The sequence below is a fragment of the Xiphias gladius genome, chromosome 23 (assembly GCF_016859285.1).
Source record: "Xiphias gladius isolate SHS-SW01 ecotype Sanya breed wild chromosome 23, ASM1685928v1, whole genome shotgun sequence".
NCBI classification, from domain to species: domain Eukaryota; kingdom Metazoa; phylum Chordata; class Actinopteri; order Istiophoriformes; family Xiphiidae; genus Xiphias; species Xiphias gladius.
This window is the reverse complement of record NC_053422.1, coordinates 8,036,295-8,054,942: the sequence shown is the minus strand read 5'-3', so window position 1 is coordinate 8,054,942 and position 18,648 is coordinate 8,036,295. Positions and strand designations below refer to the sequence as shown.

The window sequence follows — 18,648 nt, the reverse complement described above, 5'->3', positions numbered from 1 at the left end:
AGCCTTTTGTGGCTGCAGAGGGAGCTTTGAATAGTCTGCCAGTCGATCAAACTGTCGGCGGTTGAGTTGCATTGTGTCTGATGTAGGCGCCAGGTTTTGACAAACAAGAAGAATGTGCAAAATAAAATAGATGATCTCTGGCTCTGCTGCAATGGTGGAGTGGCCATTGGGAGAAATAGGACTTTCTTTATCTTTGTTTAAACACTGAGGCAGCCGGCAGCAGACTGCCGACTGCTGACTCACTATACATTAATAACAAAGTCAAAAAAACAAAACAAACAAAAAAAACCCCCAAAACAACCAAACAAACAAAAAACAAAAACATACCAAAAGCAAAGGTGTGGCTGAAAGGCTCCGAGTAAAGAAGTTAAATCCAGAAAAATCCACACGCTTCCAATTGTTGTGCATCTAGCAGCAGTAACTCTGCAGACAACAGAGAGGGAAGAGGCCACAGCTCCCAGTGAGTCCAGTACAAACATCAGTTAAGTTTTACAGCATTAGCGGTAGGCAGAAGACAACAGGAAGCTAGTCTGAGTTTATTTAGCAGGATAATGTTGTATAGCGTTGCTTTCTGCTCTCGATTCATCAGAAATTCTAATGAGCTACTTACAGTACTCACAGTCTGCGTGATTTGCTCAAATAAACAGGATTTTATTACAGAAATATCCAATGAAGGAAGTAAAGCCACTAAAATTAAAATACGTTTGGTGCTGTATTTACTGCTGTACTGAGCAATTTGACTCTAATCTCACTCTCTCTATAGCTACTAACTCGTAGTTATAGAAAGTGGAAAGTGAAAAACACGAAAACAGTTTCATACAATTCAAACTGAACAGCAGAAAATAGCAGTTACCTCACTTATTAATGCTCCGTTTTTATTACTTGTTAGTGTGACAATTCAGTTACGTGGCCATTTTTGAGACTGTAGCCCCTTCAGTTGTAGTTGTGGACTCTAATATGAAAAGTTGTTTCTGATACAGGTTTTCTTCACAAACTGAAGTAATATAATCATCATAGAATCTGTCACTGAACTGTGTAAATAACAGTTAGACTATGACTATAACAAAATGATATGAAAATAATTTATGTACATTGTTCTACAAGTCACCATAGTTCATTTAACCTCTGTTCGCTACATGATTCTTGTAAAGTGTGACACGGGCCGTATGTGATGGCGTGTCTCCTGATGGGTTTTGTTCCGAGATGATTTTTATTCCCACGCCGCCCCTGTTCTGCTGCATCAATTGAAAAACTGTAAAAACCACGAGTCCAACCTGAGTCCAATGCTAAATGACTGGACTATAGAGTTCTTTACTAGATTGTTTCCAGTTTACGCTTCTACTTCACTACATGTCGGAAGGAAATATGGTACTTTTTAACTATACTTCATTTATATGACAGCTACAGTTACTAGTTATTTTTCAGATCAAGATTTTACATTAAAAGAAGAGATTATAAGATTATAAAATACAAAACATGTTTATAGATTAAACCAGTGTATCCCAACCTTTTTTTGGCTTGTGACTCCTTCCAAAAAGCGGTGTCTAGTTGGGGCTTCTATCGATGTGTGTTTGTTGTTAGCAGTTTCACCAAAGAGAAATTTCCTGTCTAAACCTCTCGGAGGGTTTCATTAAAATAAATGAGGCCTAAGGAGGTCAAATTATCCAAAAAGTTCACAACAAAGGCAGGGATTAGAAAGAAAGTCCAACAAATGAAAACAGATTAGTGCTGCGGCATTAAGTTTTTAATCATCTCACGACCTCTCTCATTTATCTTACCCTTTGGAGGGGCCCTAACCCTAGGTTGGAAAACACTTAACAAAACTACCTAACTGTATGTAAAGTAGTAAAACTAGCCCCGCCTAGACTGTTGTACTGGAACTTTTACTTGTCATGTGTTGACATGTGTCATGTCAATCCAGATGTGTCTCAGTACAGGATAAACTTTCGGTCTGGCACGGGACAAATTCTGATTAATACAACTGGCAGTTAAAGGGAGTTGTTGGGTCACAAGCCAAATACTTGAACCAACTTCAGAAAGCACTTAATATATTATAGTTCTTTAGAAGTTTACTGCAAATCCTGTGCTGCAACACTGACCAAGCAATGGCAGTTTAAAGGAGGCAGAGACTAAAGACAATGAAGGGCACCTTCACCTCTTAAAGCTTGAAGTTGAAAATGAAAAGTTTTACCTGTTGTTTTTATTTATATATGTTACCCCAATGAGAAATATTTTAAAGAAAAATAAAAATGAAGACATTTTAAGAGGGACATGGTTGATTGGCAGGTTGGATTGGGAGTATCAGCGGGGCAGGCTGTTTTCAACAGGGCTCCCTGTTTTTTAGTTTTTTACTGATTTCCATGAAAAAAAACCACTAGATTTGAATCCGACTTTCACATAACTTTTCTGTGACCACATACCAAAAAGTCTTTGTTTCCAGCAGCAGGAAGAAACTGATCACTGGATTTTATAGTAGGAACGGTGACCTCAAAAAAAAAAAAAAAAAAAAAGTCTTCATAACTGCAACTTCAACTCATAGAAAGTGAGGAGAAAAGAGCAAACAAGCAGCTGATTATGCACCAGTCACAGAGTAAAAACAACAATAGACAGTTAAGCTACAGTGCACAGTGTTTGTGCTGCAAATAAACAGTATTTTTAAATTCAGATTTTTACCCAGAATTTTGTACTACAGATTTTTCAAAATGTTTAATCAAGGTGAACACTGATAAGTTAAGAATTAGGAAAAATACAGACTGAAATCAATGTGTGCTTTGTGCACAGTAATGATCGTCAAGGACTCTCTCGCTAATTAAGCTTTGAGTCTCAACGTAATACTGGCAGTTCAGTAATATTTTCTCAGTGTGAAATGTATAGGCTTGAATCCAATTTTGTCCAAAATTTTTGAAGAGCATCTCTGGGAAGCTGTGCGACACAGTCAAATGCTACTTTGTGTGAGTGTGCTTTTTTAATTTTTTAAAATTGATGCGATGAAACAAAAACACAGTTTTGAGCCCAAACTGACTCTTCATCAGGTGCAGAAGCATCGAGGATCAAATTCGGGTGCGGGTTGTTTAAGTAATCGCCTTTGTGCCGCCACCTGTGGCAGGATCTTGAAATAACTTTAGATTTAAACTGTCTGCCACAAAAGGCATTTTACAGACTTATCCTTCTCTCTGTATATTACATTATACCCACCGTGAAATCCATTTTAGTGATTTCTCTTTTAAGGGCACATGAATTGCCCTTCTCCGGATTCCTCCTTATCCCTGTCGTCATTTGCAGAACACCACATTGATGTCATAAGTGATACAAACTGCAGTTGATACGGTGACATTGATCCAGAGGTTGGGTCTTTGGACTCAATAAATGTTTGTTCACTGCTCGTAACATGTCTAAACAATTTTGAGACATTTCCCTATTATATCATCCCCTGAGTGACTGGGAAATTAATTCTATGTACGGTGTTGAACAGATGTGACATTATAGATCAAATTAATGAAGCGCTTCAACAACAGCTTTACATTAGAAGGTGCAGTATTAAAAAACATTTTGATTATAAATGAAATGGATATTCAAAGCTTGTTTATGGTACAAATGTGCTCAAAACTTTTTAGTACAAAAACAAACAAAAAAAAATACATGCATGCCAGCGGGGTAACTGACGATATAATGAATTTCAGGTGGATTGTCATTCATCTTTGCGTTTGACATGTGGCATCTTTGTCTCCGCCAGAATGATTCAGTTTCCTCCTTAATGTCAGGCAAGGTAAATTAATCAAAGAGAAGTATGTGTAGGAAAAAAAAAAAAAGGTGCGCAACTGTATAATTTATATGGAGTGACCTTCGGGTCATGATAAAAAGGGCTCGACACACATCATGTACCAACATGGCACGCATCCACACTGTTGCCTTGCTCTCTCCTCTCCTCTGCCAGCGGTGACAAATCCATCGCTGGAAAGCGGCATCGCTGTCAGGGGCCTTGAGGACCAGGCGACAGCCCTGGTGGAATGACGAGCCGTGAAGCAAGCGTGGCTACTTGGTTTCTACTCACAATGCAGCAACAACCGGCCCCGACGCCTTCGCAAATGAAGACGGATTACGTATGATGACACGAGTCGAGTTTAATTCGCTCTTTCACCAAAACGGGGTAAGAGCTCAGGGAGAGAGAGAGATGTGTCGTGAGCGCTGGAAATTAACTCAATGTGTAACAAAGCCCGGAGGTGCGGCTTTGATCTTCTCTTGCCGAGAGGTGTGACATTCCCTGTTCCAGCGTATCCGAACTCAGGTGGCCTCTAACACAATAGCATGGGAAAATAACTTCATCTCACAGACTAAATAAGGAGTTCTTGAAGTCCCTCTAGAAGGAGGAAAAAGAAGGAGATGAAACAACCGGATAAAATTGTATTATTATTCCCTGACGTTGTATTCATTTTACATGGAAGGAGAGCCATGTGCTGCTGACTAGGACCTGCGTGCATTGTAAATCTCTTATCTCTCCGCAGCACAGGTGGGGTCAGTTAATTTTTAGTGCAATCAATTCAAAATGTCAGCCGAAATTCCGGTTTATTTTCCACAGTTGGAACATTCAGTCGTCTCATTTATTTGTCAGCAGGTTGGATATATGTCGAGCCGGGAATCCTGTCACCCTGCATACTACACATCAATTCCTTCCTGCGGAGCACACTTTTGTCAGCAAGCCTGATTCCTGACCTAAATTGGCCTCACCGCATGTTTCACAAAACCCTTTTGCTATCGGAAACACTACACAGTGTAGAACACTGTATATCTGAGGTATGGCAACAACTGTCAGTCAACAATCACACGCACACAGAGACACACACACACACACACACACACACACACACACACACACACACACACACACACAAACACACACACACACACACACACACACGTTTTTTTAGATATATATATATATATATTCCTATTAACATTTTTTTCATTTTCTATTATTTTAACTCTTGTAAATCTTCCTATTTTGTATGCACCACATGTCTTCCGGGTCAAAAATGACCTGCCCCAGCATTCCCGCGATGACAAACCTTCTTCATTGAATATTAAATACCAAATCTATTTTGTATGAAGACACAGTCTGTCAATCATCAATAACACGGGAGAATTAATGTGTTTTTTTTATTCCTGATAGATAGCATTTGAACACCCTACATACATCTAATTTTATTCTATTGTTTGCTCAGAAACTCCTCTTAGCCTCTTCCTTTGTCAGTCTCTATATGGTGTGTATCTGTGTCCCTTTGTGTTAGAGAGGGAGAATAAGAGAGAAAAACATTGGCTCCCCAGCTGATGCTACCTGTGTCTGTGTGCACATTTAATAGCCTCAGGTCATCATCTATGCTCCATAGTTACTATAGGCTCAACCACAGCTGCATGAAGAAAATGTAAAGCAGTCTACGAACCATGATGATGTGCTGATTTTAAAGAATATGGAAGAATTTCTTCTGCAACAGCCATCAGTTTCGCAATTTTAAAAAAACAAGGGTATTATAGACTCAATGTGCGACAATTGAAGATATTTTGAAATCAGTTTGTCAGACTCATTCACTCTCATTCAATTCCAGAAAATACTCATTTCGTTTAACTGCCTAATGCGTTTCTGAATACTGAAAGACAGAACTAATAAAAGGACTAAATGTTTTTCAAAATTAAAATGACTGCCTCATTCATATACTACGTCAGGGAAAAAGCTTGTGTACATTTGTAGTCTTTTCAAACAGCACTGTACAATTCTGTGTGTGTCTTAAAAGTGGCTGAAGTCAGTGGTTAAAGGAATAACTTGCCACTTAAAAAAGGTGCAGGCTGTCGGCAGAAAAGTCACTGACAGTGATCATCAGGAAGTGATGGTGGGCCACAGCAGTGCTGGAAATTTGCACTACCTGAACCATCGCGGATCTGAGTTAGAGGTAATAAGGGTCCCTGGGGAGGTTGGCGCAGCCAACAAATCATCTAAAATACATTGTTTGTAACTGCCTTCTAGGACGCCACAAATAAGTGTTTTCTGCTATGGTCCGCTTAGGCTTGGGCACAAAATTGTCTCGGTTAAGGTTAGCGGTCGATTGTGGTCATGGTTAAAAGAAACCCTAAACATTGCAGAAATATGCATCTAAATTCTTTTTGCCAGATTTATGAAGTCGAGTTTATACCTGGTTCTGTTTTACAAATCTCAAGAAACTGTGGAACTGAGAGCATGTGCACGAGCCTCATTTCCACTCCAACAGTTCGTCATAAATGGATGAAGAAACGCCCTTAAACATCTGTTTGCATATTGATACATATGCCGTCGCATTTCAGAATAACATTAAACAATCATTAACACAGGGAAATGATAGCTTAGGCATAGATAATTTAAAATGAACTTTATAAATATGCCTTTGATTGGCATTTTACAGAAGGTTGTGTAGACTGCAAAATCAACAGCACATTCAGTGAAATTGGCAAGCAACCTAAAAAAAAAAAAAGGAAAAACAACCTCTTTTAGTCCAAGGTTATGTCTCCCACCTTATATTTCATGTCCACCACATCATATCAACTGCAGCTGTCTCTAGAAAGCTGTGTGCACCTGGTCTGACATCTGGGGGAAGTGCTCGCATTCTCAACACACATTCTTTGGTGTGTGTGGGAAATGGTGTATGCATGGTCTTTGTATTATATACATCTGGCCCCCGAAGGATTGACCCCTTCCTCACTAGGTAAGTGACTCATGCAGGCGTTCGTCATCTCCCTTCTAGAATACAATACAGCAACTCCTTACTGATGCCCTTACATGTGCCACTAGATCTGTGCCAATAGTCCAAAGGTTTAGTGGCAATGCCTATTTTTTTCAACACCACTACACTGGCTCCCTGCTGCAGTTTGCACCCACTTTGAGACTCTGTGCTGGTCTACTGGGCACTGAAGGGAACTGCTCCCTCCTATCTCCAAGCTACAGTCACACCCTGCACCCCAGCTCAACCACTGTGCTCCGCTGCCCCTGGATGATTGCCTGCCCGTCACTCAGAGGACCCTGTGGTCACTCATCTCTCACTCAAGGCTCTCCTCTCTCCTGGCCCCACAGTGTTTGAATGAACTCCCAGCTGAGGTCAGAACAGTAGAGTCACCAACCTTCTGCTGCTGCAGGGTGCAACCCACCTTTTCAGCACCTAGCAGTTACTAACATCTATTTCCATAAAAATGTGAGACAAAGTGTAGCTCTTGTTCCTGTCATTATAAGTTGTTTTGGACAAAAGGCTCTGCTAAACGTGTGTAATGAATGTTTGCTTATCAATGGCAGTGTGAATGGAAGACTCCTTTACAACCATTACGTGTAAAAGTGACTAATAATGCTGATATAGAGAAAGGAGAACGTAAGTGAGTTTCCTGACACACTACGTTGCAGTCGATCTTGAATGGTGCTGGGGCAGTGATAATGGTCTACTAATGATATCACACTACCACAATCCACTTTAGCAGCCAAGTTAAAGCAGTAAGCGGCAATTTAAAACATCCCAAGGCATCGACTGAAAGTACGTGATGAGAAAACTGGAAGGGAAGGCTAAACAGATTCCCCTGGATCCTGGAAGCCATAATGTGGAGTGTAAAGAGAAGGTGCTGGTGACTTATGTATGGTCGAAAGAGTTCAAAAAAAAGGGTACCAGAATGTTGTTGTTGTGATGTCTTGGAATTCTCTGTTTGGTTTAACTGTATCCACCAACGGTGCAGACCATTGATGGATTCTTCAAGGTCAGAGAGAGGCTAATGGTCTAACTAGCATCAGCGAGGACAAGGCAGCTGCGAAAGAAAGGAAGTGTGACAATATCCACTGAGCGAAATAGCACAGTAGGGAGTCAGAGCTTGAATGGACAGTGTGCCGTGTTTGACAGAGAATGAGGAAAAAGGTTTAAGAGGGGATAGAGATATGTTATGTACAAGAAAAAAAATGGGCAATGAAATGTGAGGATAGAGTTCTTGCTAGGATTGGGTTTCCAACATCCTACATCTGTTGATACTTGGATATACAGCATAGGAAGTGGTTCAGACTGAGGCGTGTCAAACACAAAGCAATTTGTTCCCGTGGTTCATTATCTGACTGTTAAATCACTTTTGCAGCCTGTGTTTATTTGCACCAAACACCCAGTATACTGCTTGGACAGACTTTAGCTGCAGCTAGCTAGCAAACAGGTACATGTGTTTGTCTTTGCTCACCAAACTCACTGGGAACTCTGCCTCTATTTTTGTCTCTCCCTTGACTTTATATGCAGTTGTGCTATGTCTAGACTCATGTCAAGTGTGAACCAACCCAGTCTCCTACAAATTGCGCTTCTGTACAACTAATTTGCAACAGCAAATAAATTTTGAAGGAAATGTAATTGCAACTGGATTACATTTTTTTTTTTAACGTCATGACGATGTTAATTTAAGTGTTTTGCAGATTGGAAATAGGTTGGTACTGACTGTATCAGTAAAATGTTCACAGATTATGTATTTGTTTTCCACAAAAAATATCTGATCTTGCAGTATGACATGCATTTGTAGTGACATTATTAAACTTGTTATTGTTAAGGCTAGGCTAGTGAGTCCAAAAGAAAAAGAAAGAAGGCAGAACACACAGAAAGGCAAAGAGAATGGCGTAGAACAGAAGAATATTTATTGCTGGGTTAAAGGAATGAGATTGAGCTGGGGACGAGCAGGGCAAAGGGGAAGGCTGGGAGCTCGGGGACTGGGCTGGTGGCTGGTTGTGCTGAGCAGGGGGGAAAGCCAGGGCTGAGCTGAGCAGAGTGTCTAGACTAGGAAACTGAGTTGAGTGGGGTCCAGGGCAGGGGAGGAGGTTTGACAGGACGAGGGGCTGAAGACAGGCGCCGGAGCAGACCAGAAGGGACTGTAAGGAAAGGAGAGATTTAGCCAAGGAGTAACAGGCAACCAGAAAAATATATCTTTGAATGGCTTGAATGCAGACTGAGAAAGCAGGTACTACATTCTGGCACAGTGGAAGTGCGGAGCTGGGTATTTGTATAAGTCTTGATTGCAGGATGGGATGCAGCTGGTGGGGCTCTCCAGCACACCTGTCTCCACTCAGACAATCACACTCACACAGACGCACAGGGAGAGAGGGAGAGAGAGAGGGAGAGAGAGGGGGAATACAGGCTACTCAGGGGTGGAGGGCGTTACAGTTATGACTATGTTTGGACACTCGCAGCACTTGGTTGAGAAAAAATTGTGGTCTGGCTTAAAATCCAAAAAGTTCACAGTGACATCAGACACAATGTGTTTATTTACACCTGACCGAAACCACAGTGCTTTTGTTGCATAAACCCAACTGTAGCTGGGACTGACCTCTGCTGTTGTTTATTAGCACTTTATTCATTCATTCATTAAAAAAAACCCCAAAACAAAACATAAAGTATTTGGGAAAACAGTGCAGTTGGATATGAACAAATTTTCTAGGAGAATAATACCCTGCAAAAGACCAGCAACAAACTTGGCCTCATGCAAGAATATATTTGTTTTCATATTCTAACTAAGATTTGCTTGAACCAGCGTTCCGAGCTGGATTCAGCGAACTCTCTCAACTGCCCAAACTGTTAATTGATCTTTTCAACCAAATGAACGCCACCGGTTCATGAAATTGGGTCATTAGCATAAACAACACTCCAAAACGTCGGAGTGTCCTGCTGTAAGAAAGCAGCAGACAAAAATAGAACAAATGTAGCCGTAGGGGAGTGGATTGACACGATGTTAGATGCTAAAAAAAACTTCTTGCTGAAGCAAAGAAGAAGAAGAGTTAGACAGAAGGTGGTCAAGGGGATGTGGCAGTCATGCAGATACTAGAACAGAGAATATCATCCCATAGAGCAGGTGACAGCTACCAATACACAATACAAGTGCTGATTTGCTAACAGTGTGATGACATTAACACATTTTATCTCTATATCAGTATCATTAGCTTTTTCATTTTTTTTTTTTCATTAGCGTCTTTTTTTTTTTTTTAGTCCCCCCAATTCAATTTACTTGGTTTCTGAGACTTCAGAATACGAGCCTATGTGACATGGTGAAACACGAACACAGACGTTTTTAAGGCCACTTTTTAATTACCCTGGTTCCTCAGAGAGTGTCTGGCTGAATCAATGTTCTAATTAGATCACTGTGCAGGTATTCAAAGCATGAAATGCTTCTTCCTGGACCGGCCGTACCATAAGAACTAAAGCAAGGCCAATTATCTATATTGTACCTTCCTCTGAAAACCTCAGTAGATAAACGCTCATGTGACATTTAGAAGGACAAATGTGAGAGACAGTTTCTTGAGGGCTGAACCCCGAAAGAGTTCAATTCACACCTGAGAGATGACTGCCCACACCTCCAAATATGATCTCATCTATTCTACTTTAGCTTTCAGCCATGACTTTAAGGAATTCACATTGTTTAATAAATCATAAAAATACACTGCTGGTAATAAAAAGCTTTATATAAGTCTCTATACTTGGGGACAATGGTGCCACCTCAACAGAATAAATAATTATTTTATTTCACCGAACAGAAATATTGCTTTCACTTCTGGAGGGGATGAATGTAAAACTTTCCGTCTCTTTGCTCCAATTTATGGGTCCATTCATCATTAAACAATTACATAGGCAAAGAATTCAATTTCCGTCCTCTCATTTCTTCTTTCATGGCCGTGTTTCCCAGAAAGGGCAAAAACATAATTACAGAATGCAGCAACACACTAACAAAGAAATATCGACTGTTGGTTTACAGGAGAACGTTCAGTGTGAATTGTGAAGGGGTTTTTGTTGCTAATAATGTTTTCCCCTCCATTATCCTGCAGACGTTTTTCACTGCCGCCTTGCAGTGTGGGAGAGGTTCTTATTTAAAAAGAAGGGAATAAGTCTTTTTCGATCCCATAAGTCTACCTTTCTTTTGTGAGCAAAGACAAAAGCAGCTGCCTTAACTTGCAGATCAACAAGGATGCGATATGCAGGACACATTGTGTGTGGCTGCTTTTTAACATGTGCCAAATAATTTGAGCATTGTGTGTCGTCTTTCACTAGAAGCATTCGTTTTATTCCATGTCAGTGAATGATTTAATGTGCGTATAAAATGCATAGTAGCACATGCATGTCTTCCTCTTTTGCATCCAGCCACAGTTTTTGGACGCCGGGCTGGAACTGGAGTCGGCTCACATGGGAGCTCATTTGGCAGCCCAGCCTGTCACCGGGGAGTGTATGAAAGCTAAACCTAATGAAGGCACGCACAGCCAAAACCTGCCGGCTAACATCTGCCCCAGACTTCAGCTACAACCAGCTCCATTCTCTCGTCAAAGTAAAACCACACATCTCCCGTTTTTTCAGGCTCTCTTTTTCTCACTTGAGTTGCAGGTCTATATGATCTTTTATGTGTTGCATGAGCTCCACGGCCTGTGGGGCTTGGAAATCTATCAAAAATGCAGTGTGTAATTTCAAAACTGCAGGGATTTCCGTGAACAAATGTGGATTTTTTTTTTTTTCTCTATTCCTAGGAGTTGTTTTGCAGATGTGTCTATTTACGCAGAGTACAGAGATAAACATAAGCCCCCCTCATCCATAGCTGACAGTCCTTTCATGAGAATCAGCTTATTCATTCATTCACAGCCAATCTACCATATTCATGTGATTCTGTAGTGGAGAAGTGGGTGTGTGTTTGTAGGGGTGCGCTCTTCATTTTATATCCTTGATTCTTGCGATGCACTACAGTAGATGATGCTTCTGTCAGTATTCACGAAACTTCTACACCTACTACTGTTGTAGGAATACTGTGTTTGCAAGTTTTCGGTTTTTAGCCACGCTAGCGGCCTGGCTCTACAAATGCAAGGTGTTTGGTTGGTCCAGCACTGAAACAACAAACAATTATGGGAATAACTGGCATGAAATTTTTAGATATTCAAGGTCCTTGAGGTACCAGAGGGTGAATCCTAAATCTCTGACAATGCCCTGACTAGCTCCATCATGAGGTTGACATTTTGTTTGTGGCATTTCGTTAAGAATCACAATAAATACCAGTGATTCCCAAACTGCGAGGAAGTTCGTTCATCATGTTTGTTAGACCTCAAGGATACACACAGTGTGATTTGGTGAGAACGTAAATATAACTTTTGTTTGTTTACAAGAAAACTCCACAGGGGTCCTTTTATCAATCACTTCCACTTTCTGAGCCGGATCACAATGATCATGATGTATCTCTTTAGTTACTAGATGACAGAAATAACAATTACCTCATTAAATACAGGCCCTTTGCTTTGTGCTGTAGGGCCTTTGCTCTTAATGTTTAATACAAATAGAATTGTTTTTTCTAATGTTAGTAGGGATGGTTTTCATCTTAGGTGAAGCACCCACTGCGGGGAGCCCTGAAAAGGTTTCAAGATTATTGTGGAGTAACAACGGCTGGTTTCTAGGAAGAAATGGAAAAAAATACATGACCAGAAGACCCTTTTTTACTTGTATGTACTGAGACTTGGTTATTCATGGAATTTAAAAACGTTTTGAAGCGTCTGACCTTACAGAAACTGTATGTCATTTTCAATTTTAATGACTGAAGTAACTAGTCTATTTGATTGATTGAGAATGGTTATACAGCTAGCCAGTCTTTGAGATCTTTCCTGTACAGTGTGAGCCAACAACTGATCTATTTTAATACAAACTCCGTTAGGCATTTTAGGCTGAGAGACTCCCATCTGTTTTGCAAAATTATCCTCACTAATTACTCTGAAAAGAAGAGTGGTCAGATCAGTCAATAACTGATAAGAGGGGGACAAACAGCCACACGGCGGCAACAGCTTTTCAGAAGCAATCAAAATGCAGTCAACTGGTATAAAGAGGCCGGTATAACATGAAAGGATTATTCTGCATATCACCGTGGAAATGCCAAATTCAATAGTTTTGTACATACCTTGGTATCCAGGATAATGTCAGTCTATTCAAGCTGTCAGATTTCTTTTGAAACATGTCTGGGTTACTGTAGAAACATGTTGTTGATATAACCATCACTGGAAATTATTACTTGGCCTTGGTAAGTGTGCATGTAAACACAATCATTATATTTTTCTATTAATATTGATGCCAATTTTATAACTCTTTCCCATCATATAAAATGAAAGGCTGATATTTTTATCTCTTAAGAAGAAAACTTACCACATGGTGGGCAGAATATTTCTTTGAGTGCTATGTAGGACATACAATATAGAAAGGAGGTTGTACTTTAGAGGCCTCGTATGTACAGGAATGCAAAATTGTGCTTACCGGTTCGGCAAGGAAAACGCATTTTCATGTAATTTGACTAAATGAACACTCATCACTGGGCATCACTGTCCTACAAAGTTAACCTTGTTTCTTTTGTATTTTTGGAGGAGCTGTAGCATTTGGTGCTCTGATTTCTGCAGCAGCCCCAGGGACCTCGGGCTCAGAAAGCAAACATAGTCTGTGACTCTTAATGAGACGGCACAAATGAGGAGCAGCACAGAAGATACATGCTTTGGAAAAAAAGAAAAAAAAAAGTGACAGAGAAACCAATAATTTCTTTTGTGTCATACAAGTAGATTCAGTAGTTAATGTAAGAAGAAAGTAATTATTTGTATATTCTCACTACAGTCCTTTAGCAAGTATGTCTTAATGTAAAACACTATATCTTTGGATCGTAACATGTTGAACGGCAGTTGAAGCAGAGCACTGACATACACTGCAGTTTAAATACATTTCGATTCAGCTGGAGCACAGTTCATTTTTTCATTTGAATATCTTTAACAAAAAGATATTTTCTTAAAAATGTGTTTTTTCTTAGTGGTAGTCGCTCACAGAAAATCTCCATAAACTTCAGAGAATTATACTTTAAAAAATTTCCCATTCACTTTCCAAAAACTGGCATATGTGAAAATTTGCTCATTGAGTAACCTGAGAATGGACTGTTGAATGAAGTGCTCATTTCCAAGGTATCATCGGGTTTCTTTATGAAAAGCTTAATGATCAAACACGAAATATTGTTTTAAAGGTGAATGAGTCTTCGCCCACTAGCCAACACAAAGCTCAAATTGGTGCCTCGCCGGTAAAGACAACTGCCACCGCTGCCTCTTCTTACTCTGGAGTGAATGGAGTTGAGTGGTTTGATGCGGTTGCTTTGTCAGTCATGTTTTTGTTTTTTTTGTTGGGGAAGAAGTCCTCAAAAATCAGAATTCATGGCAAATTAGTCCAACATTCAAAAATGACTCAGCTTTGTACAGTAGACACATTTAGACATCGCCCGAAGTCTGACGTTTAGTTCAATCTAATCCCTAGGCACTATCTTTGCATATAAGACATAAACTATAATGTTCAAAAGCATTAAGGATAAAGTTAAAAGTTGCTCCAAGTACAGGTTTAGCTTTCTCTGTTGTTTCAAACAATATTTTAGAGAACATACAGTACTGTTTATGCATAACTAAACTGGGCCAAACTAAACTGTAATAACACTAAACAGAAGTAACTTTCTACTATAAAGTTTTTGTGTGTGTGTGTGCGTAACAGAAATTAGTAATGACAAAAGGAAAGAGACTGAAGGGTGTCTGGCAGTGGGTTGTTTGAGGCCTACCTCGAGTCGGCATCTGTCAAAATGCTTTTTATCGTAGAAGTTTTTGTCCAATTTGTTGTTGGTCCAGGAGGAAACAATCTGGAAGTAGTCGCCTTACAGTTTTCAGCACAAGACACGGAGGAGAAATTGGTGTAGGCTCTCATTCAAACAGCAACTAAACAAAGTCAAGACTCAATGCAGCTACGCATAAACACTTAATACACCTGGATCTCTAAATCAATTGTTAAGGCCTGCCAACTACCAGCCAGCCAAAAAGAAAGAAGCAAAGTGATAATGTGAGCCTGATAACATGAGCCTACAACTCAGCCTAAAAATTAGGAAAGGATATAATATTTTTACAGTCACTTACATTCAACTGGCCATCGAGAAATTAATATCAGCATATAAAAATCTGATCTGTATCAATGTACCCACTGTGTAAGTTGGTATGGGTGGTGGTTTCGCAGAGTTTGTGTGAGGTCATTACTGATTTAATTGTCAAAACTTACAATTTCTCTGATAACTAATACATTCCCACTTGGGAAATATGCAGTTTTAATGGGGCTGTAACCTAGGCTTCGTATATTCATGGTAACTGAAGTGAAATGTAATAACAGGGATAATAAATCATAAGAAGACTGTGATGTGATCAGTGAGGCTGAAGAGAAACATTTTTCATTATGTAATAACCACTTATGTCTGACTCATTGGTACAAATACATCTTCATTTATTTCACATACATTTTTTTTACTTTTACTTTTGAAGTTTTCACAATCTAAATGATTCAACAACAAAATGAGGAACTACCACAACAAAGTCCAAATTACCTACTGGGGAAAATGATGCAAATGTCACTGTAGTAAACTTGACACATGTAGTTTGCCAACCTGCAAAGGTACAGTTAAAGGAATAAAAAGACAAAAATAGGAACAAAAGGTGGTTCATGTAGGTACTTTTTACCAATACCGGGTCATATTTATGATGATCCAAGTATTATGTTGGATCCTGAACAGTGTTTGAGGACTTATTTTTGTAAAATGTTCAAGATTTTTAATAAATATTTTTTAGGAGTCAATTAGGGAGCAGACACAGATAATCACCCATAGAAGCCCTTCCTGAATCCATGGAAACTTTAAAAGTCCGAAGAGTGTTCTTGCTGAACAAGTGGAGTTATATCAATTTTGGCTAATGCATATTGCTATGAATATTTCTTTTGAATGAATATGTACATACATGTACATAATGAATAATTAGGTACACATATGCAAAATACTGAACATAGGAAATTATGGTCTGTTTCATTGATTTGTTCAGTGAATAAGCATGGCGCAAGACTAAACAAAGTAGGTTAATAGCTTAGATACAAATTTGTACTGTACATGGTTCAGCAGAGTCTGTAGATCCAACCCAAAACCCGCTTTTTGGGCATATAAATTTCAAAAAGCTGATAAATGACACCTGTTCCCTTCCCGTCCCCTTGGCGGCAACAGTTTTCATTCCTCATCCATGTCGAAGAAGTTGCCCGTTGGCAATTATGTAAGAGGATGTCCTTCTAAGCTTTTCGGTATTTGAAACACAGTATCCAAGCATTTTGTCAAGATCCAATGATTTAAGATACTGCTCATTTTGTTATGATGCACCAAAACCTTTTCGCTACCACTCTCCTGGCAGCATTGGGAAGTTCAGTAGTCCTGTTTGCAAAAAAATACATTGTACTTTGGGCATTTCCACAATCCAGAATCTTGGATCTATAAAAGAAGTCACATCATTTTCATGTTAAAACGACGAGGACCAGCTTGTCCCTCTGCCGAGTCAATGTTAGTGCCATTAGACTTTGACCGAGGCACATATTCAACATCTATGTTGTTTTTATGTTTTCCTTTCCCTCTGCTCCAAACAAAAAGGAGAAGGAAACAAAACAAGACCACTCCCAGGAACGTAAAACAACCCATAGCAGTTGACACTAGAATAGTCTTTAGGTCCAAACCGAGGGTCACACCGGCCGTCCCATTGGCAGTGGTATTGCTGGGATCTGTGTAGTACTGGGTCCTGTTAGCATACAGCGATCCCAGACTTTTCACAGCCAATGAAGTCATCAGGGTGTCATTCCCAGCAGTGTTTGATGCAAGGCACAGGTACACTCCGCTGTCTTGTACCTCTGCTGACTTGATCTCCAGTGTACCATTGTTGTGGACGGTCACTCTACCATGGCTCCTACTTGTCAGAACTCGTCGGCGTGGGGACAACCAGGACACAATGGGTCTTGGTGTCCCCTCAGCACTGCAGCGCAACATTGCCTGCTGGCCTTCATCCACAGTGATTGTTTGTGTTTTGTTCTCACGAATTTTTGGTTTGGTGCAGGTCACGTAATAAGACAGAAGAGTCTCCTTAAACTCCTTAAAAGGCCTGCCTCGGATACCCTCAGGTGTGCTGCACTCCGGCTGCGAATCTCCAAAGAAGATGGAATGCCTTTTCTGTAGGATCCACATGAGACGACAGTCGCACACTAAGGGGTTGTTGTCAATCAGAAGAACCTCCAGATTTTCAGGGGACTGGAAAACACCCTTCTCCAGTGTATCCAGTCGGTTGTGAGAGACATTGAGGACTTTAAGCCCCCGCAGGCCCTGGAAAGCATACGGTTCAATGGTGGTTAACTGAGCACCAACCAGATGGAGCTCTTGCAGCCTAACCAGCTCCATTAGCATCCCCCCTTCAATGTGCCTGATGCGGTTGTAGGACAGGTTGAGATGTGTCAGGTAGGTCAGATGCTTCAGGGCTTGATAAGGGAAGGAGGACAAGTTGGTATTGGTTATAAATAGCATCGTCAGGTTGAGGCCATGCAGGGTATTGGCTGGCACATGGTCTAGCAAAGGCCAATTATCAATTTCTAATAGCCGCAGCCGGAACAGCTTTTTGAATGAGTAAGGATGCAAAGTGTTGATGCTGAGGTATCGTAGATGGAGGCTGACAAGGTTATGCAGGTGGGAAAGGGCCTCAGCGGGCACAATTGTAAGGTTACATCTTTCTAGGGTTAGTATCTCCAGGCTCAAAAGTCCACTGAATGCACGGTGAGAAATGTAAACAAGATCGTTGTCACCCACTTCCAAAAACTTTAGATTGTGCAAGTCCTGAAACATATAATCCAGGAGAATGACAATCTTATTGTCACTTATATCCAGTCGGGTAAGATTTGTTAAACCTGCAAAGACGCCAAGAGGAATTAGCTTGATACGATTGCTCTTGAGACTGAGCGAGTGCATGTTAAACAGGGCGTTGAAAGCTCCGGGCTCCACATAACTGATAATATTTCCACTGAGGTCAAGTTCCTCAAGCCCAGGAAAGGCAACAAAGTCATCAGGGTTGATCATTGTCAGCTTGTTCTTACTCAGGTCCAGGATCCTGGTCTCTGTTGGGATGCCGTCCGGGATGCCGGGCATTCGCTTGCGGTGACAGACAACTGCCTTGCTCTGCGCTGAGCACTCGCAGCGCGAGGGACATCCCAGGGTAGAACCAACAAAGACAGCCACAAGGGCCAGTCCCAGGAATGGTTGCCAGCATGAGACGACCGTGTGCAGCATGACTTTGCTCATACAGTCGACCATTCTGTCACGGTTCTGGAGGAAAAAGCGAGAACAAAGACAAAGAAAGAGGTTAGTTAAACACTCAGGATAATGTGTTCATGTAGAATTAGTTAATATTATAAATTACACGGCAGGACTCAGTGTGTTGTGGAGAAAAATGGCTGCACATGCCTTTACTAGCATCTGACAACAGATTGGATGGATTATGCTGCACACAGATGTCTCTGAATTTTGGATGGGCATCTCCTAGTGTTTGAATTAAATCACTGCTTTCTGTCTTGCTTTTTCTAGCACCAGTTGAATCTGTCTGCTGTCTTTGTTTTCCTTTCATCCATGGGATTCTGATCAAGGCACAACAGTGCTGGTTAAAATTCTTGCCTGGTGAGCACTGTAGGTTATTTTGATTTTTACCAACAACAAATTAACTCTTAAATGAACATAGCGTAACCTTTGTAGCACTTTGAATCACTGAAAGAGCTCTGA

The 18,648-nt window shown here is 40.5% G+C and overlaps 1 protein-coding gene across 1 annotated transcript in view; it reads right to left on the bottom strand.

Annotated features, from left to right (window-relative positions):
- Window positions 1–15,422: 15,422 nt before the first annotated feature.
- lingo2 (leucine rich repeat and Ig domain containing 2) overlaps window positions 15,423–18,648 on the bottom strand; it is an 82,921-nt gene continuing 79,695 nt past the window's right edge. Inside the window, exon 2 of the mRNA XM_040118979.1 lies at window positions 15,423–18,198. Within this exon, the coding sequence (XP_039974913.1) occupies window positions 16,345–18,186 (1,842 nt within the window). The 5' untranslated portion in view covers window positions 18,187–18,198 and the 3' untranslated portion in view covers window positions 15,423–16,344. The remainder of the gene's footprint in view (window positions 18,199–18,648) is intronic.